Source organism: Pteropus vampyrus, unplaced genomic scaffold, assembly GCF_000151845.1.
Source record: "Pteropus vampyrus isolate Shadow unplaced genomic scaffold, Pvam_2.0 Scaffold140, whole genome shotgun sequence".
Lineage (NCBI taxonomy): Eukaryota > Metazoa > Chordata > Mammalia > Chiroptera > Pteropodidae > Pteropus > Pteropus vampyrus.
Window position 1 is genome coordinate 4,929,597 of NW_011888921.1, and position 24,393 is coordinate 4,953,989.

Consider the following 24,393-nt stretch of genomic DNA (forward strand, 5'->3'; position numbering starts at 1 on the left):
CTTCTATTCTTACAGTCTTTTTTTTTTTTTTTTTTTTTTAGCTTGTGCAACCTCTTCTTTTTTTTTTTTTGATTTTTATGAGTTTATTTGAGCTAAAACTAATGACAGTTGCCAGGAAGCAATATCTCCGATGCTGCTTTTATTTGTTCTGGAAGATATTTTCTCAGTTCGTCTTCATTTATAAATCTATTCGAATTAAATTCTTCATAACATCCTAGTTTATCTTTTTAATGAGTGCAACTTCTGTGGTAATGGCTCCTTTTTCATTTCTGATATTGTTTATTTGTACCAACTGCTTTTTTTTTTTTAACCAGTTTTATCAGAGATTATCAATTATATTTTCATGGGAGCAACTTTTGGCTTTATTGATACTCTATATAGGTTTATTTTCTATCTTATAAATTCAGCTCTTATCTTGATTATTTTCTTCTAATTTTACAATTTCTTTAGTCTTTTTTTCTAAAGTTTTAAGATGAGCACTGTGAAAAGTTAACATAAGTGGAGCCATTTTAAAATAAAGCCAGATATTATCAACAGGACAAGTAATAACAAGTGTGGGAGAGGTTGCGGAGAAAAAGGAACCCTCATATACTGCTGGTGGAACTGCAAATTGGTACAGCCACTATGGAAAACAGTATGGAGGGTCCTCAAAAAACTAAGAATTGATCTACCATATGATCCAGCAATCCTTCTACTAGATATTTACCCCAAAGACTTGAAAACATTTATCTGAAAAGATATATGCACACTGATGTTTATAGCTGCATTATTCACAGTGGCCAGGACATGGAAGCACTTAATATGTGGGATATAAATCTAAAAGCAACAAACAAACATGACAAACAAACAGAGACTTATGGACATGGACAGTAGACTAGTGGTTATCAGAGGATAGGGGGAAGGTAGAAGGTAGATGGGATAAAAGGGGTCAAATATGTGGTGGCAGAAAGAAATCTAACTATGGGCAGTGAACACACAATGCAATATATATATATATATATATATGTATACAATTCAAGTGTACAATTCAACAGTAAGTTTTATATATATATACATGTATACACTTGAAACTTACTAGATTTCGTTAACCAATGTCACCATAATAAAAAAATAAATAAAATAAAATAAATAAAAAAAGAGCCAGAGCAGCCATTCCAGAGGATCTGGTTGCATGTCATGTTCCTTAAACTTTTAGAAGGTTTTAACTGGGTGAAATAACCTTTGGACTGGGCCAAAGCAACATTGTCTTACAAACAACTGTTTGTAAAACTAACAGGAAAGCAGACATTCTGACCATAAAGACTGTTGATTATAGACTCTTTTTCTGAAAATAGAATCAGTAACCAGCCATGTATAAGCTAAAAAGTAATTCAGTTTTGTTAACACCAGTAGAAATTCATTTCTTCTATTCATGTAATTATTTCCCTTCCTTTTCTAATAAAAACTCTTTGCCTTCACCCTGTAATTGGGACACCATTTTGGTTTCTGTGCCCTCAAATTGCAATTCTGTGACCTCAAATAAATGCTTGTTGCTTCTCACTTTGACTTTTTATTTTTAGGTTAACAGTACTTAGTTCTTTGTTATTTAGATTTTATTCTTTTCTGATACATACAGTTGAGCTATAATTCCTTATGTGCTTATACACTAAAAATCTATATTATACAGTTGTTGAGTACAATGTTCTCCATATATCCATTAGGTCAGATTAGTTCACCAGGATATTCAAATGTTTTATACCTTTACTGTTTTTTGTATGCTTATTACTTGAGATGTGTTTGTGATAATTTGTTTTGGCAGTTCCATGAAACTAATACAATCATTTTAATTTTTTACCTCTATAATTTGTTTTATTTTTTTTCTAATCTGCTTGGTCATCTTTTATTGTTTCCTGTTTCTTACAGATATATTCAAGCTTGTCTTTTATGTTTTGAAATATAGTATGCAGAGTTATTTTATAATCTGGATCTGATAATCCAATATCCAAAGCCTTTGCTGACCTGTTTTTGTTCTATGTTGTTTATACTGGTTGATGCCTTATTTCCTTGTGTTACATAACAGGTTTTTTGTTTTTTATTTTTAACTTTGAAAGCTCATTTTCCTTGGGAAATTAGATTTTGAAAGGGAAATTCTTTAATGCTTAAAATAAAGATTTGTTTTTTCTTCTGCCAGATGCCTGGGAGCACTACCAGTCTAGGATGACTAAACTAAGCTCATGGTATTAGGACTTTTGGAACACCCAAGTTGCAAATTCATGTATGAGCTGGTTGTTTTGAACATTTCCCAAGTATTCTTTGTTTGTTTGTTTGTTTGTTTGTTTGTTTGTTTGTTTGTTTTCCCCCTTTCCTGTTCATACCAAGGCAATTTTCATTGCAATTCTCTGGAAATGGGGATTGTGGTAGATTTACTTCTGGTCCACCCTTCTACTAAAGGTTTAGCTCTTTGGAGTCCCAACTTTTTCTGTGGGTGCTTCTCTGGTACTTCTCACTTTGGATGGACCCTGAGCTTTATATTTAATCCCAGCACTTTATTTTTTTAAGGCTGTAAAGAAAATGGCATCAATTTCCATTGAATTCTGGCTTAAAGATTTCTTACTATCTTATCAGCTTTTTGATGCTTTTAAGAAAATATTTTATCATTTTATATCCATTTTTAGTTTTTACTGGAAGGTGTATCAAAAATCTAGTCCACCATATTATTGGAAACCCAATTTTATCTTTTAAAAATGAATGATAGTATCGAATTACTAAATTTTAAGATTCCGTGAAACAAACAAACAGAAAAATTCCATGAGATGTAACATGAGTATGTTTTATTTTAAAATGTCAACATTTACAATATATTTAAAATTACATTCTTTTTAATCATTTAAGCTTTAAAAATGTTAGATATCAACTTAAAAATGTCTGAAGAAGTATGTAGTTTTGAAAAGAATTTTAGATGGAACACAAGCAAACTTGTGAATACCACTGATCTAGAGAAATGGTCACATAATTATATAAGATGTATATACCCATCTAGTCTCATAGCTTTAAATATTATCTCTATATTAGTATCTCCCACCAAGACCTTTTCTCTATCCCTGAAGTGTATATCTAGTTGCCTACTCAATATTTATCAGGTCTAAAATGAATTTTTGCATTCCACTATCTCCCCACACTCACAGGCACACAACCTACTCCTTTCCTCTTCTAGTGTTCTTCATCTGAGTAAATGTTACCTCTATTCACCCAGTTGTTCAGGCCAAAAATCTCTGAGTTATCTCTGACTCCTCTCTTTTTAAAATATTTACCATCTAATGCATCAGCAAATCCTGTCAGCTCTGCCTACAAAATATATCCTCAATTGTCTGTCATCTCTCTCCTAGACACAAAAATATTCTACTTACTGCTTTTCCTGCTTCTATTCTTACAGTCTTTTTTTTTTTTTTTTTAATGATCCTTTAAAAATATAACTTCGATCACGCCTACTCTGGGGGCTTCTTTTTATTCTTAGAATACTATCCAAATTCTTACAGTGTTCTAAAATGTTCTTCTTGGTCTGGTTCCTGGCTGCCTCTCCAGCTTCATCTTATATTCTTTACCTCCTCACTCATTCTACTTCAGCTGCGCCAGCCTTCTTACTATACCTGGAACACAGTGATTATGCTACTTTGTCTCAAGGCTCTCCACTTGTGGTCCCTTTGCCTAATTTGCTCTTCCCCCAGATATCTACTCCCCAATTTTCTTAGTTTCTCTTTTAATATTATCAACGAAAAGAGGCCTTGACCTTTTATTCTAAAATAGTATCCTCCATTCCTTCCTTTCCCCCCTTAAGCTGCTCCTTTTTCCTCTTAGGACATTTATTATTTGCTTATTTTCTGTCTCCCCACTGGAATATATAATCTTCTCTCTTTCGTTCATTGCCTTAGCCCCTTAGTCTTATGTAGTAGGTAGTGAATAAATATGAATTGAATGTATAAATGTATATCCTCAAATGCCTACCACAGGGCTATTTATATATTTGATGTTGAAAAGGTATTAAATGGATGAATGAATGGATGTAGTATCACTCATGTACTTTATTGTTCCCTTTTGTATGGAGAGATTACATTTTGTATAATGTAAGGACTGTTTCCTTATACTTTGTTGAGCTTTGAGATAATAACCCAGGTTCCAAATCTTAATCTTCAGCTCCTAAAATGACTCGATAGGGTCTCCATTCTTTAACTTCTAGCAATAGGAGAATGGCTCTCCAGAAAGCCTTCCCAGTGAAAAATTTAAAGGTCACATAACAAGTTACCTTTTAGATTTTTAGAATTTAAATTTACTTTGTAATATTTTTGGTTTTGTTTGTTGCCTTTTTGTTGAAGTGATTTCATCTTCAGCACAATTCAGGTTCAAGAACTAATTCTCATGTGTACTTTCAACTAGTACTTTTTCTGCATGTTAGAGAAAATGAGAAATTTAAAAAAGAAAAAAAAACAGTCAAAATATCAATCAACCTTAGTAATTCAGAAAGAATAGCAATTATGTTGAGTTGGTAGTAAAAGAATGCTGATTTTACCTCTGGTGTTTTTGAAGGGAGGACAAGCTATTAAAAATGAATGAGAAGCTGATAATATCGAAGTACTCATTTGAGTTAAATTGCCATGAATAAAAATTTTAAACAATATATTTTAAGTATGAAGGAAGAGAATCAATGTTTAGTTCTGTCTGTATAGATTTTTGCAGGGGAGGGACATTATCTAAGAAAGGTGTTTTTTTTTTTTAAAGTAATGAAATCTATTTCTTCCTGACTATGTTAGCTTCTATACCCCTAAAAAGTATAAATTGGGAGATATAAAATATGTACAGCAGAAGCCACGTAAGTTATGAAGAATGTTGGCATATATTCAATCAACCAATATATGATTTTGTAGGAGAAGCAGTTATTCTGCTTCTATATATATACAACATTAGGGGAAAAATTATGCTGCATCGAAATTTCCCATCTGCCAGAACTTCAGGTTCAGAATATTAAGTAAGTATTCTTTAAAATTTAGCTCTCTCTTAAACAAATTAGAAACATACCTTATCCCATTTAACACATTATAGAAGGTGTCTTAACGTTTTCTATTGCAGCTGCAGAATAAGATGTTTTACTTAACAATAAATCCAAGGGGGGAAAAAATCTTTGCATCTTATCACAGATGTATGTAATAATCCATCCCAGAGGAATAAGCACACTGGATCCCTGATGAATATAGAGAATATGTCACATAGCACAATAGTGTCTCTTTAGGTAAGTTAAGACCAAGCAAAAATAAGAAACCTATCTACCATTATGGGATAGAGATTTGGTGGTCCTGAAATGAAAAAAATATATATGTGTGGGGGTGGGGCAGAAAATTAAAACTGAGGACCCACCAAGGATCAAAAAGTTTTTGAGTTTCCATATGACAAATTTCTCTTCAGAATCTTGAAAAAGAACTGAGAAACTTGAGTTATAATTACTACTCTTTTTCTAACAATAGATAATATTGCAGTTAAAATCATGGAATAACTACAAAACATTGTTGAAAGAAATCGAAGATGATGTAAATAAATGAAAAGACATTTTATGTTTAAGGATTGGAAGACTTAATATTGTTAAAAAGGCAATATTTTCCAAATTGATATACCCCTGCAACATAATTCCTATCAAAATCCCTAGCTGAATTCATTGCAGAAATTAACAAACTGATCCTAATATCCATATGAAAATTCAAGGGACCTTGAAGAGCCAGAACAGTCTTGAAAATAACAAATTCAGGGAACTTTCTGATTTAAAATTTTTCTGCAAGGCTACAGTAATCAAGACTGTGTGGAGCTTCCCTATAACCATAAAAGGTGGATATAACAGATCAGTGGAATAGAATTGAGAGTCCAGAAATAAACTTTCACAGTTATTAATTTTCACAGTCAATTAATTTTTTGACGAGGGTGCCAAGATAAATCAATGAAGAATGAATAGTCTTTTCAACATATAGTGCTAGGACAAATGGATATCCATATGCAAAAGAATAAAGTTGAATCCTTTACTCATACATACATAAAAATTAACTGAAAATGGATCATAGACCTAATGTAATAGATAAAACTGTAAAACTCTTAGAAGAAAATATAGAAATCTTAATGACCTTGGGTTAAGAAAAGCCTTCTCAGATGACACTCAAAGCATAAGCAACAAAAGAAAAAAAATAGGTACATTGGACTTTATCAAAATTTAAAACTTCTTGGGAGACCACCTAGGAATACCAGGTGCTATAGGGATTAAAAAAAAAATTAAAACTTCTGTGCCTTAAAAGACTCTATCAAGAAAGTGAAAAGATAACCCACAGAATGAGAGAAAATATTTGCAAATCATAAATATTATACTTATATCTAGAACATATAAAGAACTCTTACAACTCAATACTAAAAGTAAACAATCCAATTGAAATGGGCAAAGACTCTGAATATACATTTCTCCAAAGAAGATATATGAATGTCCAAAAAGCACATGAACAGATCCTCAACTTAATTAGCTGTCAGGGAAATGCAAATCAAAACCCCAATGAGATACCACTTTACCCCCACTAGGATAGCTACCATTAAAAGGATAGATAATAACAAATCTTCTCAAGAATGTGGAAAAGTTGAAACCCTCATTGACTACTGATAGGAATGGAAATGCTGCAACCACTTTGGAAAATAGTTTGGAAATTCCATAAAATATTAAACATAGAGCTTCCCTATAACCCAGAAATTCCATTTCTAGATATATGAAATGAAAACAGATAGCCACACAAAAACTTATACATAAATGTTCGTTGCCACTGTGTGTGTATGTATAGATATTTTTCCTTCTACCCTTCTAAGTTCTTGGCTGGGGCTCTGTAATAAAAGACATAAGAGAAAAACAAATAGAAGTTTATTATATGTATATCATATATACATGGGAGAAACTTGGCGATAGTACTTCGAAGGTTTGGATAAAACTTGGGCTTTTATAACATCTTAGCAAAGGAAAAATACATTTTTAGAGAAGTGACAAGATAAAGAAAAAGATCTTGAGTATCTAGGGAAGACAAATTGTAGGAAGGCACAATTTGGGGGACTAATGGAAGACAAGAGCTAGTCAGTAAAGTTTGCTATGGAGTCCTCTGGTATTGTGTCTGGGCTGATGAAGGTCTAGGGTTGCCAGTGATTAACTTATGTGCAAATCCATGTCCTGCTATTAGGTAACTAGGGAGAAAGCAGAGAGATGTTTTTTGTTGTTGTTGTAGTTGTTGTTTGTTTGTTTTTGTACCTGATTTATTCTCAATTGCCTTCAGTTCAAAATAATCCTCATGCCAAAGTGGCATGTTTTGAGGTGGCAAACTCTGCTATCCTTCACAGCATTAATCATAATAGCCAAAAAATGGAAACAACCCAAATGTCCATCAACTGATGAATGGATAAAGAAAATGTTGTATATTCATACAATAGAATATTATTTGGCAATAAAAAGAAACGAAATACTGATATATTCTACAACATAGATGAACCTTAAAAACATTATGCTAAGTGAAAGAAGCTGCATATTGTAGCCTATGGCTATGTTTCCCTGAACAAGCCTGATCCCATCCGATCTCAGAAGCTAAGCAGGGTTGGGCCTGGTTAGTACTTGGATGGGAAACCACCTAGTCTTAGGCATAAAAATTAAAAAAATAAGGGATTGTAAATTGACAAGGTCCTTGCAATCTGTGAGGTCAACCAAGGGTTGCCTCACCTGAAAATATTTAAAAAAAAAAAAAAAAAAAGCTGTATATTGTATGATTCCATTTACATGAAATGTCCAGAATAGGCAAACCCACAGAGATAGGAAATGGATTGGTGTTTGCCATGGGCTAGGGGGAGGATTGAATGATGAGTGACTGCTAATGGGTACAGAGTTTAAGTTATTATTATTATTATTATTTGTAGAATGATAAAAATGTTCAGAGATAAGATGGTGGTTTTGTTTGCACAACCTGGTGAATATACTAAAAAATTGTACATTAAAATTAAACTGTACACTAAATTATACACTAATGGATGAATTTTGTATTTTGTGAATTATGTATCAAATAACAATACAAAGAAATCTCTGTATTCTAAAATTTCATGCCCTACTGGTGTTTTCTATAACAATCTGGATCACTGAAATGGAACTATTTGCAAAATATATCTAATCTACTTAAGTTGATTTTTTAGGAAAGAATAAAGAAACCAGTTACAAATGCCTACATGTTGTATGATTCTATTTATATAAAATGTCTGGAATAGGAAAATATATAGACAGAAAGTAAATTAGTGATTGCCTTTGTTACAGAATTTTTTGGGGGGATGATGAAATGTTTTAAAATTGATTGTGATTATGGTTATACAACTCTGTGAATATACTAAATACACCATTGATATGTACACTTTAAATGGGCGAATTGTATAACTTGTAAAGATGTTCTATTAGAAATAAAAGCAAGGGTTAAAATGTGAGAGGCAGGGTTATCCTTTGGGTAGGAAGAGTGACTATTAGCCTATCACTCTATACTCCGATTTTAATGGCTTAAAATAGCTACCCAAAATATCATCTGCTTTACCTAAGATGGTGTTTGAAATTCTTTTCCTGCTGATTCCTTGAAAAGTTAAAATTTTAATTTCTAAAAACTGCTTGTATAAATGACATTACTTTAGGGAAAGATGACATCTTAAGTAATCAACTACCTTTTTTACAGATAATAATGGACTATTGGTAGAAATTAAAGTTTGGATAAAAGAAAAAGAAGGGTATGGGTAAGGGTTGAGAGTGGCCAATACCAGAAAGTGAAATGCTGAATAAGGATTTGAGAAGTCATTAAAAGAAAACTTAATCTACATTGGAGTATTCCTAAAGTTGGTGCTATTATTTAAAAACTGCGTTGCCTAAATCATATACTTTTGATAAAATCAAGATTTTTACTCTTTACAAAAAAATAGAAAGAATGAGAATTCCTTAGGCACAATTTATGAACTAACAAAAATCCATTAATAGATGTATGTATAGCTCTCTTTAATTCTCTAAATCATTCTAAGGATTTTGCAGTTAGCCCAAGTCTTGGAATTAAGGGGCTACATTCCAGAATGTTGTAGATTGTAGCATAATGGTTTGACAAAAAAAAAGAATCTTTCTCTATTTACGTGATTTGTTAAGAATAAGAGAATCTGAAAGTGCAGAGAACAGACATAGTCAAATTCAATCTTACTTAAGTCCTTCACTAAAGCCCGATTAGCCAGATAAAAAGGATCTGTATTTAGCTTCCCAATAGTAATATTGTTATCCTTCAGCTTTCTTATCAAGACAGAGAAAGGCAATTTGTAGCATAATGTCCAAATAAAGTGCCTATATAAGTGATACCTACGCAAGCCTTAGAAGGATGAGGAATACTGCTCTAGGAGAGCAGACACCCCAAGCACTTTGTCCTATGATGCCACCACTATTCCCTGTGTTGTATAAAATGATCCACAGGGGCTTTGTTCTTTCTGTATTTTCTTTTAAATCTTCTGGTACGGTACCATCTATGATATGTGCTCTTCTCAAGGGCATGCTTAGATGGCATATGCATGCGTGCACGCACACACACAGTCTTTTGTGATTTTGTGATTTTTGAATGGAATTATATTGAACCTACAGATCAATATGAGAACTGAATTTTTATGAGTTTAATCTTCCAACATATGGACTAAATATATAATTCCATATATTTAGATGTGGTTTAGTGTTTTTCCGATAAAGTTGCATTAAAATACATCTTGCCCTTTTTTATCCCTATGTCTTGCACAGTTTTATCCCTAGGTACTTTACATGTTTTTTGATACTATTATGAACGATGTACTTTTTAAGTTAAATTTTCTATTTTTGGTATATAAAATGCAATTTATTTTTGTATCCAGCAATCTATAATTTTTTTAAGTATTGCTTTTTCTTTTTTCTGTTCTCTTTTCTCATCTGGAACTACTATTATTTGCATATTAGACTGAAGCCCTGGCAAACAGCATGATTGAAGCCCCATGAGAGATCTTTAGCCAGAGGAACCCAACTTGGCTGCACTCATATTTCTGACCCTCACTTCATCTCTTCAACTGCTTGCCTGCTCTAGTCTTTCCAGTGTAGCATTGTAACTGATCAACTTTCTTGGCTCTCACCTTGTATTCCTGTTTCCTTCATTATTTTCCCCATGAGTTCTGGCATGTAACTCATTTGATCTACTCTCCTAGAGACTGTCACTGGGCTGGGCCCTTCCTTCTGTGATATGCTGTAGAAAGGATCCCCATGAATGCCATCCAGAATTCTGGGTTTTGCTTTCCTTTCCAGGCCAGACCTTGGCTTTCAACATCCTGGACACTTGAGGAGCATTTAGCTGTTTTTTCCCTAATAATGCCTAACTTGGGAGCCAGACAGTCTGCCTAGCAGGCCTCAGCTTGGGTCCCTGATGTATTGTTTTTGAACTATTTCCAGGTACCTGGCCCGATTTCTTTTAAGTTCCTTTTTTCCAGAGTTAGCTTCTCTTTGCCATATTATCTGACCCTTCTGTCTCATTACTTCTTTTACTGGATTGGAACTGGTGGTCTACAGTATTGTCATTCTCCTTCCAGCCTTCTGCCCTACCGCACCTCAGTCACCAGATGGAAGCCATGCCCTTGTCTCAGTCATTTTTAAATAATTAATTAATTAATTAATCTAAATTAGTTTCAAGTATACAGTACATTGGTTAGACATCTATATAGTTCATAAAATTATCCCCCCAATTGCTCCCTCCCTCCCCTGACCCTCTACCTAGCCAACATATTAATGCTAACTGCATTCACTATGCCGTGCTCCCCATCTCCGTAACCATTCATCAGCTACTAATTTGTACTTCTATAACCCTTCACCTCATTCTCTCAGCCCCCCAAACCCCGCTTCCTTCTGTCCGTCACCAAATCATACACTGTATTTGTGATTAGTTTATTTGATTTTTTTTTTTTATTCCTTAGATTCTGCATATAAGTGAAATCATATAGTGTTTATCGTTCTCTGTCTGACTTAAATACCTTCTAGGTCCATCAAAGCAATATCTTTTTCCATTTCCTTCCTTTTAGTCTGTGTGTGTATTTTAATCTCAAGTGAGTCTTTTGTATTTTTTCTTCTTAAAGAAGTCCCCCCAACATTTCCTGTAGTACTGGCTTGGTGGTGATAAATTCCTTCAGCTTATTTTTGTCTGGGAAGCTCATTATCTATCCTTCACCTCTAAATGATAGCTTTGCTGTATAAAGTATCCTTGGTTGTAGATCCTGGGTCTTCATAATGTCGAAAATTTTTGCCAGGCCCTTCTGTCCTGCATAGTTTCTTTTGAGAAATCAGCTGCCAGTCTTATGGGTGTTCCCTTATAAGTAATTATCTGTTTTTCTCTTGTTGCTTATAATATTCCTTCTTTGTATTTAACCTTTGGCATTTTAATTATGATGTGTCTTAATGTGGGTCTCTTTGGATTCCTGATTTTTGGAATTCTCTGAGCTTCCTGGGGTTTTATGTCCATTTCCTTCACCAGATTAGGATTAGGGAAGTTTTCCATCATTATTTCTTCAAAGAGCTGTTCAACATCTTGATTTTTTTCAGTTACGCCACTCAGACGGATATTTGGATCCTTAATAGTGTCCCATATGCTCCTTAAATTATTTTTATAGTCTCGGCATCTTATCTCTTGCCATTCTGATTGTGTATCCTAGGCTTTCCCATCCTCTAAATAGGGCATTTGATCCTTTCTTTTATTCACTTTGTTTATTCCATTTAATATACTTCTCATGTCAGATAATGTGTTCTTCATTTCAGACTGGTTTCCTTTTATAATTTCCATTTCCATTTTTATGTTTTTTATCTCTTTGTTGAAGTTCTCACTGAATTTATCTACACTTCTCTAAAGTTCATTGAGCATCTTTATAACCAGGGTTTTGAACTCTGCATCTGTTAGATTCTTGACTCCATTATATCTGGATCTCTGTTCTCTTCTCTCATACTGTTTTTGCTTCTTTGTCTTCCCATTTTGGCTGCCTCTCCGTGTTTGTTTCTATGTACTAAGCAAAGCTCCTAAGTCTCCCGGTCTTATTAGTGTGGATTTGTGAAGTAGGTGTCCAGTGGCACAGTCCTGAGAGGGGTTTCAGCTGCAGGCCACATTTATCCCAAGCCTCTGCCCTTCCGGGGCCACCTATTAAGATTCAGCAAGCAATCCACAGATGCTGTGCTTATAGTTACCTCAAAAGGCCACACCAGAAACCAAGGCCTGCTACTTCCAGTGTGAGTCTAGATGCTGGTCAGCAAAGAGCACCTGACTTGCTGAGGATATACCTCTGGATGTGGCTTGGGTGGGGCTGTGAGTTGGGGGAGGCAGAGTTTCAGGGAATCCTCTGGGTAGAGTGACCTCTGTTATCCAGTTTGATGACGTCAGGGCTGTGGTGGCGCTGTGTCCGATGCATTGGGAGGGGGGTGGAGTCAACATGGAACAGTGGATTCCGCTGGCACTTCTGTACAGAGCAAGTCTCCCCTCCGCCCTCACTTCAACAGTGTCTCCCTATAAGTCCCTGGTGTCTCCTGTCCGCAGCCAAATCAGCACCGGTGCTCAGAGGGAGCAGGTCTGTCACTGGGAAAATCCACTTGCAGACACGGCCTCTTTAAGAGGCGTCTGCCTCTGCCACTGCCGCTGCTGCCGCCACAGCTGCAGCCTCTGTCTCACTCAGCTGCAGGAGACCGAGCATCCCCACATCCTCGCCCCATCCTACCTTTAGGCATTTCAGGGTGACTTCTTGTATTTCTCCCTAGTTGTATTGCTTGTTCATCTGGATCGCAGGCTAATTTTTCTTGCTGCTGCTCCTTGTTTCCATCACAACTTTGATTTGTTTGCCAGAGGAATGAATAGAGTCTCTATCATCTACGTAATTTTTTTCCCTCCCCCTCAGCCATTTTTTATTTAGATTTTACCCAGATAGGTTCTAACTCAATTTCAAATTACACTCAGTTCCCACCATGGCTAAGCTATTTTTGATGATAGTTGAATACATCCAGCTAGTTCATGTATGCAACTACATATTAAACACATTTTATGATGTAGAAATTTGGGTCTACTTTTGTCTATTAATCCGTGTATAATTTTGGGGTGTTTATTTTCACATGTGCACATATATATATATATTTCTTTTGTGAAGAGCTTTGGTCTAGCCCTAATATACTACCTAAATTTGTTCTGCTTTCAGAGCAGAGGAGGACTGGTCTAATAAGTTTTCTCATTTTTCAGCTTAGGTTGTCAGTCCCATTAAATTGCTAAAGGATATGACCTTTCATTTAATTGCCAAATTCAATAATATCTGTATTTAAACAGGGCAAAAGATTATAATCTTAAGCACTCTACTGCTAATATCTATCAAAAACACTAGAAAAAAGGAATATTTATGAGGTATAGACGGTTTCTGACTTATGATGGTTCAACTTATGATTTCAAATTACGTTGATGTGAAAGTGAGCAATGAGCCCTTACTTTGAATTTTGATCTTTTCCCAGGCCAGCGATATGCAGTACGATACTCTCTCATAATGCTAGCCAGAGGCAGTGAGCCACAGCTCTCCCAGTGAGCCATACAACCACGAGAGTAAACAACTAATACTCTATAGTGTAGCATTAAATGCATTTTATACTTAATGATATTTTCAACTTACAATGGGTTTATACGATGTAACCCCATTGTAAGTTGAGGATATTCTGTATTTCCTAAAGAATTTTCAATGTGTCATTCCTCTAGTGGTTTTAATAGTTTTGGAGAAGCCAATGAAAAATCTCTCCAAATGTGTGTGTCAGCCTTCTTTCAGTTATCTATTGTTATGTATCAGACCACCCCAAAACCTATTGCGTTAAAACAACAATTATTCTCATGATTCCATGGGTTATGGACAGTTCTTCTGTTCCATGTAGTGTCATCTGGCTCACTCATGTATTTGCATCATTGGGGATCTCATTTGGGGCTGGAATGCCTAGGATAGTTGTACTCACATGTCTGGGGTCTTAGTGCTGGCTGTTAGGTAGGGTGCCCTAGTTCCTTTCTACAGACTCCTCTGAATGAAAACAGCTGCCAGGGCTTCTTAAAAGCTTAGCCTGGATCTGCACAAATTTTCTTCTGTCACATTCTATCAGTCAAAGCAATCACAAAGCCAACTGAAATTTAAGGAGAGAGGAATAGACTTTACCTCTTGATGGGAAAAGTACCATATAACTACAGGGATGAGAGAAATGGTTAGTGGCTATCTTTGGAGACAATCTACCATGAGCTAATTCACATAGAATTCTGCATACAACATCAGGGAGTTCATCAATCCATGAGAATCATCTATGAAGTATCCTGTGCTTTCCAGAGCCCTGGGTTAAGGATCCCTGCTTTAAAATATAAACTAACTGTAGTTTATCCCAGGAATGCAAGGTTGGTTTCATATTCAAAAGGCAATGAATTCAATTCATGATATTAATAGAAGAAAGGAAAAAACACATATGATCATCTCAATAAGTGCATGCAAAAAAGAATTTGACAAAATTCAACATCCATTTGTAAAAAACAAACAACAAACAAACTTCTCAATAAACAAGGAACGAAGGAAACTTCCTCAATGTAATAAAAAAAATCTAAATATCTGACAGCTAACATACTTGATGGTGAAATAGTAAACACTCCTGAATATTGGAAACAAGACAAGGATATCTGCTCTCACCACCTCTAGTCATCAAGAATGATCTATTGCTCTGATACTCTAAATTCTGTCTCTGAATTAAGCTAGATATTCAAAGGCCTACTTCCCTGTACTGCACTGTATAGACTTCTGGTGGAATCACCTTTTTTCCCCCTGGAATGTACTCTGCTGTGGTGCCACAGTCTACACTGAAAAATAATATAAGACTCAGCCATATACTCACATACACTGCTGGTGGAAGTGAAAATTCACATCATCAAATAGAATCTGGCAGCATATTAGAAGAATAATCACTGTGACCAAGTATTTTTTTACTGGAAATGCAATGATGATTCAACATTAGGAAAGCTTTTAAAATAATTGATCATAATATGTTGAAGGAGAAAAATCATATCACTCTCCAAATATTACTGAAGAGTTAATAAAATTCAAAATCCATTCTGATAAAAATTCTTATATTATTCCATATTATTTATATACAAATATATAAATAATATATAAATATATAAATAATATAAATATATAAATAATATAGAAAGTCTTATATTGATATGTATCCTTTTCATACATTGATAAAAAAATTATATGTCTCAAGGCCAAAAGCTACCTTCCAATTAAAGCTAGAAAAAAAGGGTAGGATGAGCATCACAGTCACTATTGTTATTTTTTACTTTTTAATATGAAGGAATTAATACTCACAGGAGAATTATAACATTTATGTGATGGTCTCAAGATAAAATATTCTTTTGCTGTCATTTTTATTTTTCACATTTTACTTATTTCAAGATTCTTATAACCTCATAGATTGAATAGTGAGAAAAAAGTGTTTTAATATTAACAAACCAATTTAAAAGTGAGCAATGATAGATACAGAGAACAGATTAATAGTTGCCAGAGGCAGGAGTGGGGTAGGGGGGTGGACAAAATGGGTGAAGGAGGTCAAAAGGTATAAATTTTCAGTTATAAAATAAGTCATTGGGCTATAATGTACAGCGTGGTGACTATAGTTAGTAATACTGTGTTTCATATTTGAAAGTTGCTAAGACAGTAAATCTTAAAAAGTTCTCATCATGAGAAAAAAATTATAACCATGTATGCTGATGGATGTGAACTAGACTTACTGTGGTGATCATTTTGCAGTATATACAAATATTGAATCATGGTGTGGCACACCTGAAACTATTGTTATATGTCAATTATACCTTGATAAAAAATATATTATACTAAAAAAATGAGTAAAGGACTTGAATAGACATTTCTCCAAAGAAGCTATGCAAATGGCCAATAAGCACATTATAAAAGCACATTAAAAGATACTGAACATCACTAATCATTAGGAAAATGCAAATCAAAACCACAATGAGATATCACTTTATACTCATTAAAATGGCTACCATCAGAAAACAAAACAAAACCAAAAAAACAAAAACAGAAAATAACAAGTGTTGCCAAGAATATGGAAGAATTGGAACCCTGTGCACTGTTGGTGGGAATGTAAAATGGTATAGCCTCCATGGAAAACAGTATGGCAGTTCCTCATAAAAATTAAATGTAGAATTACCATTTCCAGCAATTCCACTTCTGGGTATATACCAAAATAATTGAAAGCATGGTCTGGAATATTTGTATACCCATGTTCACAACAGCATTATTCACAATAGCCAAAAGGTGGAAGCAAATTTAGTGTCCATAAACAGATGAATGGATAAATAAAATGTGGCATACACATAAATGGAATATTATTCAGCCCTAAAAAGGAAAGAAATTCTGACACATGCTAAATATAGATGAACCTTAAGGACATTATGTTAAGTGAAATAAACTAGTCACAGAAAGATAAATACTATCTGTTTCTATTATTTGAGGTACTTAGCATAGTCAAAGTCATAGAGACAAAGTAGAATTGTGGTTGCCAGAGGCCAGGGGGAAGCGGTGGATGTTTGTACACACAGATCCAGGGGAAAGCCTGAAAATCTACCTCCATAAGCAGAGGGCAGGTAAAGACCAAAGAAAGAGGCTGACAACTCCAGTATTACATCAAGGGTTTATTAAGGGAACTTAAATATGAGATGTGTCTTGAGTGCAGCAAAATGATGTGGATATCCTCTATGCCGCATGGAAGGCCCTAAAGAATTATATAGAACTGGACAGGATGGATAGGGGTACTGGTTTTTGATCTACCTCAAATAAGGGGAAAACGTCTTACATACTTGCCCAGGGAGGGGCAATGATCTGTTCTTTGCTGTGGGGCATAAGGGAGGTGTCAATGAGAGAGTTTCTGAGGGAATTTACAGGAAGTGATCACTCTTACAGCCCAGATCTAGCCTGAGGGTCCAGCAGTGTCACATTACGGAACAGTCTCTCTTCCACAGGGTATGGGAGTTATTTAATGGGTGTAGAGTTTTAATTTTCTAAGATGAAAAGAGTTCTGGAGATTAGTTGCACAACTAAGTGGTTGCACTTAACAGTACTGAACTATAAACCAAAAAATGGTTAAGATGGTAAACTTTATGTGTATTTTACCATAATTAAAGTAAAATAAATATATGAACAAAAGTTTTAACACTATGTAATTCTACTCTTAAAAATCTCTATGTAGATTTACAAAATTTGTTTTAAATCCATTTATAGCACTGCATTTTATGTTGAAAGCAGTTTACATTTGAGAAAAAATAATACCAAAATGTTTAGTCTCATTCTTAAAGCTTTAGTCTAAAAATTCTAAGTCATCTTCATTCTGCTTATTTATTTAGTATCCATTTATTTGTTCATTATTTTCCATTTTTTTAAAGTGTGTTTCATTTTGGATGAAATAAATAATATTTGTTATATCTTCAATTCATTAACCTTTTCTTCAATGTCTAATCGACTGTTAATCCCATTCAGTATTTTTTTTATCTGATCCATTTTTCATCTCTAGATGAAAATTTTGATTTGGATTATTTCTATGACTCCACTTAAGATTCATTCATGTTTTTGAACATATGATATAATTATAACAAGGTTTTTGTTTACTAATAACAATGAATTATTTTATTCTAAGTTTCAAAATAACAATATTATTACTATGATTACTGAAGTTTTTCGTTTAGAGTTCTTTTTCGTTAGAACACATCTCACTGTGGATATACAATTGAATTTCTGTGTTTTAAAGTCATGTGAAATAATTCCCCACTCTGTAGATAAGCCATTAACTGGATACTTGGTTTGATTGTTTCATTTTGCTTGATGTTTTAGAGATGTTTTTCCACTGTGATTTAATTCTTTATTATAATTATGTAATAGTTACATGTTTCTATAGCCAAATTATACAACAAATACAAAGTTTGGTTAGACCATGTTCCCTCCCCCTACCAGTAACCATATTTTTAGTTCTTGATTTATGCTTCCATTGTGTTTTTTAAATTGTAAAATATACATAACATGAAATATATTAAATAGGCTATTGATAATAAAAAATAATTTCATAACCTTTGGTAATGGTAATACAATTTTTTTACTTTTGAGTCCAGCCTTTTGGTCAGTTGGACTAACAGGTGAACTCTATTATTAAGGAAACCCTTTGTCCAAAACTATTTCTCTGTGTTGATGCTGATGCCTGCAATTGCACTATTAAGAGTTTTGTTCTTTGAAGTTATTGGCCCATAATAAATTAAGAATATCCTCAGATAGTTAAAATTCAGATATATAATTAAAAACATAGAGTGAATAAATTTATCAGGTTTTCCATTGTCACATTCAGCTGAAAATAAATCTGGAAAAAAGAAAAAAACTAGGTCTAACATAGGGGACAATTGTTTGGAGAGATTTCTTTTGAGAACCCAGGGCAGAGGAAGCATGATGGCACTAGACACATGCCAAGGAAATGAGGGGGCATGAATGTAAGCGTGTAAGACCTGATGATGCATTTAGAATACTCATCATTTTGTTATTTGTATGAGGTTCAGCAGCCAATCAGACCTTTCGCTTTGTATTATCAAGTATCCATTCTAAAAAGTACCATCATTTTAAGTAACTATTATAATTGAGTCAAAAGTTAAGAATAGCATGGATGTTATAATAATATCTATACATTTCTTAATTTACAAATAAGCTTTATAACATACTAAGGCAATTTAAGCTCACTTCATAATATTTGCATATACCACAATCAAAAATTCTTTCTTCTCAGTGTACTAAACACATAAAAATTTCAGACACCCAAATAGAAAATACAAGTCTTGAACTCATTTAAGACAGGGAATACTTTATTCAAACCCATCAGAGAAATGGACAGGTTGGGTCTGTAACAAAGCATTGTGTTTTAAAGAATAGGCCAGTAATTGTATATGAGAGTATACACTGCTACATACAAATTAACTGATTAGATCACAACTTTTCAATGTTTAAAACAGAATAAGCTTCCCTGTAAAAGCAGCACCTTTGTGACATTTTAACTTTAGTATTCCTCTCCTTCTTCCTCACCCTCTCCTTCAACAGAATCCACACCAACCTCCTCATAATCCTTCTCAAGGGCAGCCATGTCCTCACGAGCCTCAGAAAACTCTCCTTCCTCCATGCCCTCACCCACGTACCAGTGAACAAAGGCACGTTTGGCATACATCAGGTCAAACTTGTGGTCCAGGCGAGCCCAGGCCTCAGCTATAGCTGTAGTGTTGCTCAGCATGCACACAGCTCGCTGTACTTTGGCTAGGTCTCCACCAGGCACCACAGTGGGAGGCTGGTAATTAATGCCAACTTTGAAGCCAGTGGGGCACCAGTCCACAAACTGGATGGTACGCTTGGTCTTGATGGTGGCAATGGCAGCATTGACATCTTTGGGAACCACGTCCCCACGGTACAACAGGCAGCAAGCCATGTATTTACCGTGGCGAGGGTCACATTTTACCATCTGGTTGGCTGGCTCAAAGCACGCATTGGTGATCTCTGCTACAGAAAGCTGTTCATGGTAGGCTTTCTCAGCAGAGATGACAGGGGCATAGGTGGCCAGAGGGAAGTGGATGCGGGGATAGGGTACCAGGTTGGTCTGGAATTCTGTTAGATCAACATTCAGGGCTCCATCAAATCTCAGGGAAGCAGTGATGGAGGATACAATTTGGCTTATCAGTCTGTTCAGGTTAGTGTAGGTTGGGCGCTCAATATCAAGGTTTCTACGACAGATGTCATAGATGGCCTCGTTGTCAACCATGAAGGCACAATCGGAGTGCTCCAGGGTGGTGTGGGTGGTGAGGATGGAGTTGTAGGGCTCAACTACAGCTGTGGAAACCTGGGGGGCTGGGTAAATGGAGAACTCCAGCTTGGACTTCTTGCCATAATCGACAGAGAGACGTTCCATCAGCAGGGAGGTGAACCCAGAACCAGTTCCCCCACCAAAGCTATGGAAAACCAAGAAGCCCTGAAGACCTGTGCACTGGTCAGCCTGTTAAAAAAGAATAGAGAAAACATAGTTATTGCTTTTTGTGTTATAATCAGTAAATATATTTTCACTTTTCATACAATTCCAAGGATATAGACCTTATTTTGATAAGAAACACTTTAAAAATGTAGGCCTTCCTAGAATTACTCAGTATTTCTTATTAAAAATATTTTCATTAAAATTTAAGAAATGACATGAAATAATTCATGTTTTGATTGAACTTTTAAACAAACTATAAAGAAATATTTCATCTTTTTATATTTCAATTTTGTGTTTGAAAAAAATAGTATATTTCAAAAGTCTTCCTTAGGCTCGTTAGGCTCGTTAACTTATTCTTGAGAATAAACATACCAGCTTCCGAATTCGATCCAAGACAAGGTCAATGATCTCTTTGCCAATGGTGTAGTGCCCACGAGCATAGTTATTGGCGGCATCTTCCTTGCCTGTGATGAGCTGCTCGGGGTGGAAGAGCTGGCGGTAGGTGCCAGTGCGAACTTCATCTGGAAAAGGGAAACAAAGTGGCCATCTATCACCAATAACCTGCACAAGCCTGCTCAACCCCAGGGCATCAATAGAACCCCCGGGACACACGTCCTGCCCCAGACCCTTGGGGAATCACTTGGGTTACTGAGGTCAACTCACCAATGACCGTGGGTTCCAGGTCTACAAACACTGCCCTGGGCACATGCTTGCCAGCGCCTGTCTCACTGAAGAAGGTGTTGAAGGAGTCGTCTCCCCCCCCAATGGTTTTGTCACTTGGCATCTGGCCATCAGGCTGGATGCCATGTTCCAGGCAGTAGAGCTCCCAGCAGGCATTGCCAATCTGAACACCAGCCTGGCCAACATGGATAGAGATGCACTCACGCTGTTAAAAAGAAAAGAGAAAAATTGTAAAATTAGTTTGTGTACTTTTTTGTGTGTTAGTATTTTGAATTTTCAGATTTCTAAAAATATTTCTAGTAATATATACATACTCTTCAAATTTATTTGAGGTCTTATCCCTAATAGGATAGAAATAATTACGGAAAAGCATCTGCTACAAATTCTGCAGAGGGGCGTGGCATGAAAAATAATGTTGCACTGTTTAGCACATGGTGCAAGCCCATTGTTCCCATAGCCATACTTAAATAGATTTTTCATATTTAAAAAAGTCAAAGCACAGATTTTGTAAAATGAAGTTAAATCCAATCATTAATTAATTGGAATCAATATTACTACCTCCTTCCCCTTTAAATAAAGATGAGTTTCTTCTAAATGGCTTGGTATTTCAACATGGACATCTGTATGGCAGCTGAGGTTAGAAGCCACACCCTTTTGCAGTCTATCTGCAGAATCCATCTGTACTACAGGGTTGGAATCTAAACAAGGGCTGACTCCTGCATTGCTGTATTTGCTGTGCCTGGTGCTAGCCTGTACTGTCTGCTGCATTATTTAACAGAGCAAGCTCTATTTCCAGAAACTGCCTACATGATCTCATTGTGCCATTCTGCCAGTTTTCCTCCTCTGAGCCAGGCTAGGACCATATGCCTAAATTGAAATGAATTAATGAAGATGTGCTTGAACAAAAGACAGCGGAACAGAATATAATTCTTCTTTGTCTGCAGCAATTTCATTACTTTTTTAAGTTTCTCCAGAATCTTCTCCACTGTATACTGAAAAAATTTTGAGTATCTTTAAAAAAAAATTCCTAAATTAAAAACAAATGTCATACCAAACAAAGAATAAAACCCAGTGAAAGGATAATGAAACGTTTATTTAAAACAAAAAAATAGTATGTATTTTCATTCTGAGATTCTCTACCCACTACGGAATGTTCATACTCATCATACTCAATAGATATTTTTGAATAGATTTCCTTTATGGTCTTTATGGTTACGGCTTACATGTCTATCCATTGTCTATTCACTGATATATTGGTGGGGGAGAGGGCGTTTCCCGTGGTCCTGGGCATTAGGGTATTCAGGTTCACAAAATGGTCTTTCTCCCTCACTGAACATGCGGCCAAGACAGACAGACAGACAGACAGACACACACACACACACCCTCTCTCTCTCTCTCTCTCTCTCTCTCTCTCTCTCTCTCTCTCTCTCTCTCTCCAGTCAGGGCGGGGGGAGGGGGGGTAGACCCGGACCAGACTTTAGAGGGCTTGTCAAGTGAATTGTGATTTTTGCTCAAGAAAAAATATTTCATCTAAATTTTAGCAGTGAATGAAAAACCTTTTTCAGTTCCACAGTGGTAAAAGACTTTTAATAAGTCTTCTGACAGAAGAGGTTCGGCGAGGGCGAACCCCGCCCAGTGGCTGCCAGGCCAGAGGAGCCAGAAACAAACAACTCCGCCCCAGCGCCGCCCTGACGCCGGCTGCCGCAGGCTCCAACAAAAACTAACCACTTTTTCCTCCCCCCCTGTTAATATACGGGTATCTTTCTAAAATGCCAAAGAACCGGAGAGGAAACTTTTTTCTTTTTTTTGCTAACCCAAGGCTTCAATTTATGTCAGTCCTTCTCTCCCCCATTCCTCCCACCTACACCCACTGACCCCTGGGGTCTTTTGGGGGCGATGCCTCCTTTCCTCGCCCCTGGGGAACAACGCGAGGAAGAAAAGAGCCTCTTCGAATCACACGAATACAGTGTGCACATACACTGAGGCCGAGCAGGAGACGCCACGATCGTCTTTCCCTGCCCTAGACCCTTTAATCACCGACAGATGGCTGCTTGCGGTCCCGAAAGGCTCAGATAACAAAAACCCCCTCCACGCCGCCTTTGTTCTTCCCCCACGGTTCTTCGCGCCCTGGGCGCAGTTCTTGCCTGGCTCCGGCACCCCACACTGAGGCGGCGGCCCGGCTCAAGGATTTGGGACAGACAAAGCTTAACCTCGCCAACAAAGCGTAAGGGCTACCCTTACTCAAAGAAGTTGTAAAGACAAAAGGGACGATTTTCCTACCAGACCGTGGGGGACTGACCCCATCCAACGGCCACAAAAAGGCAGAGAAAACATGTTCTTACCATGGTTGCTGCTTTGCGGCTGCCGAGCGGATGGCTGAGAGGAAGAGGAGAGGTTGTTGCTTCTTACAGCGCGACTCTTAGGCGGTCGATGTAAGAGAACCTGCGGCACATGGGCGGATGCGGCTCCCTATATACAACTCGGTCACCATGGGGATGGGCTGGGGCCTTTTCCTGTTGGTCCAGACCCCTCGGTCTGCCCAGAGAAGCCATGACAGAAGAGTGGTGATTGGTGCAAGCGACATGGAATGAGGTAATCTCTCCCCCACCCCCTTTTCCCTAGCATCCATAGACTGTTTGCATCCTTCAGACAAAGAGACCGAGCGAAAACAGCCGAGCATCCATTATGGGGTGGGGCTGGGGAGGGGGTGCTAAAGGGAAGAAAGAGAACTGAGGTCGAGATGATTTTATATTGCTTAAACCTCAAACTACGACTAAAATCAGCAGTGTAAGGTTTTTTCCAAATTACTTAATCGCAGAATTTGTGTTGAGATGAAATATTTAATGGAAAATTACTCCAGTCCCTCCCTCAAAGTGTACTAAACTCGACCACATTCGATGAGGATTCAACATCTCTAATTTAAAAGAAAATAAAGTAGGAGAGAAAATAGGAAGGATGCTCAAAATGGCTTGGGTAAGTGTGATTTAAAAAGTTCAATAATAGAGCCATTCAAAGTGGTTTCTCAGGTTCAAGTAATATATTTTCAGACCATCTTTTGCACTCCTCCCACAAATAGCTAAACAAAAATGGAAAATGAGAAGAATAACCGCACTAAATATGGAATCACACAAGCAGTTCTAACATGGCAATAATTAAGATATAACGAACATACTATAGTCAAATAGTTTACTAGAAATAGTTTTTTACAAGAAGTCTATGTATTTTATGTAGTGTATTGTTCCTTAAAATTAATTATCTTTCTTGATACAGAATTGAGAAAATACAAAGAGAAAGAATTGAGTTCAGCAGCTAGTACTACCTGTACATGCAGTTATATTCTGCATTGCCTATTTTCTGGAATGAGAAAAATAACTGAGACACCGAATTAAAAAAGGGAGAACTGTACAATGTAAAAAGAAAAAGATTTTGTAATGCCTCCATCCGCAGACAACTGTGTAATGTCAGCTCAATAACTGCATTTCTTTTTTATGTAGTACTTATATGAATTTGGTAAATCTCCTCTGAGATTAGGCTTCTAACTGTGGGAATTGCAGCCAGCCTTACACCGTGGCTAT

At 36.2% G+C, this 24,393-nt stretch overlaps 2 protein-coding genes across 2 annotated transcripts in view; both read right to left on the bottom strand.

Annotated features, from left to right (window-relative positions):
- TUBA1B (tubulin alpha 1b) overlaps window positions 1-23,180 on the bottom strand; it is a 34,492-nt gene extending 11,312 nt beyond the window's left edge. The window contains exon 1 of the mRNA XM_023535412.1: window positions 23,161-23,180. Within this exon, the coding sequence (XP_023391180.1) occupies window positions 23,161-23,163 (3 nt within the window). The 5' untranslated portion in view covers window positions 23,164-23,180. The remainder of the gene's footprint in view (window positions 1-23,160) is intronic.
- On the bottom strand, window positions 18,969-23,505 carry LOC105297537 (tubulin alpha-1B chain-like). Its single transcript, XM_011368270.1, has 4 exons — window positions 23,161-23,505; window positions 20,801-21,023; window positions 20,510-20,658; window positions 18,969-20,161 (listed from the first exon to the last, which is right to left on the bottom strand). The coding sequence occupies exons 1-4, from the start codon at window positions 23,161-23,163 to the stop codon at window positions 19,181-19,183; spliced, it is 1,356 nt and encodes a 451-aa protein (XP_011366572.1). The 5' UTR covers window positions 23,164-23,505; the 3' UTR covers window positions 18,969-19,180.
- Window positions 23,506-24,393: the final 888 nt, after the last annotated feature.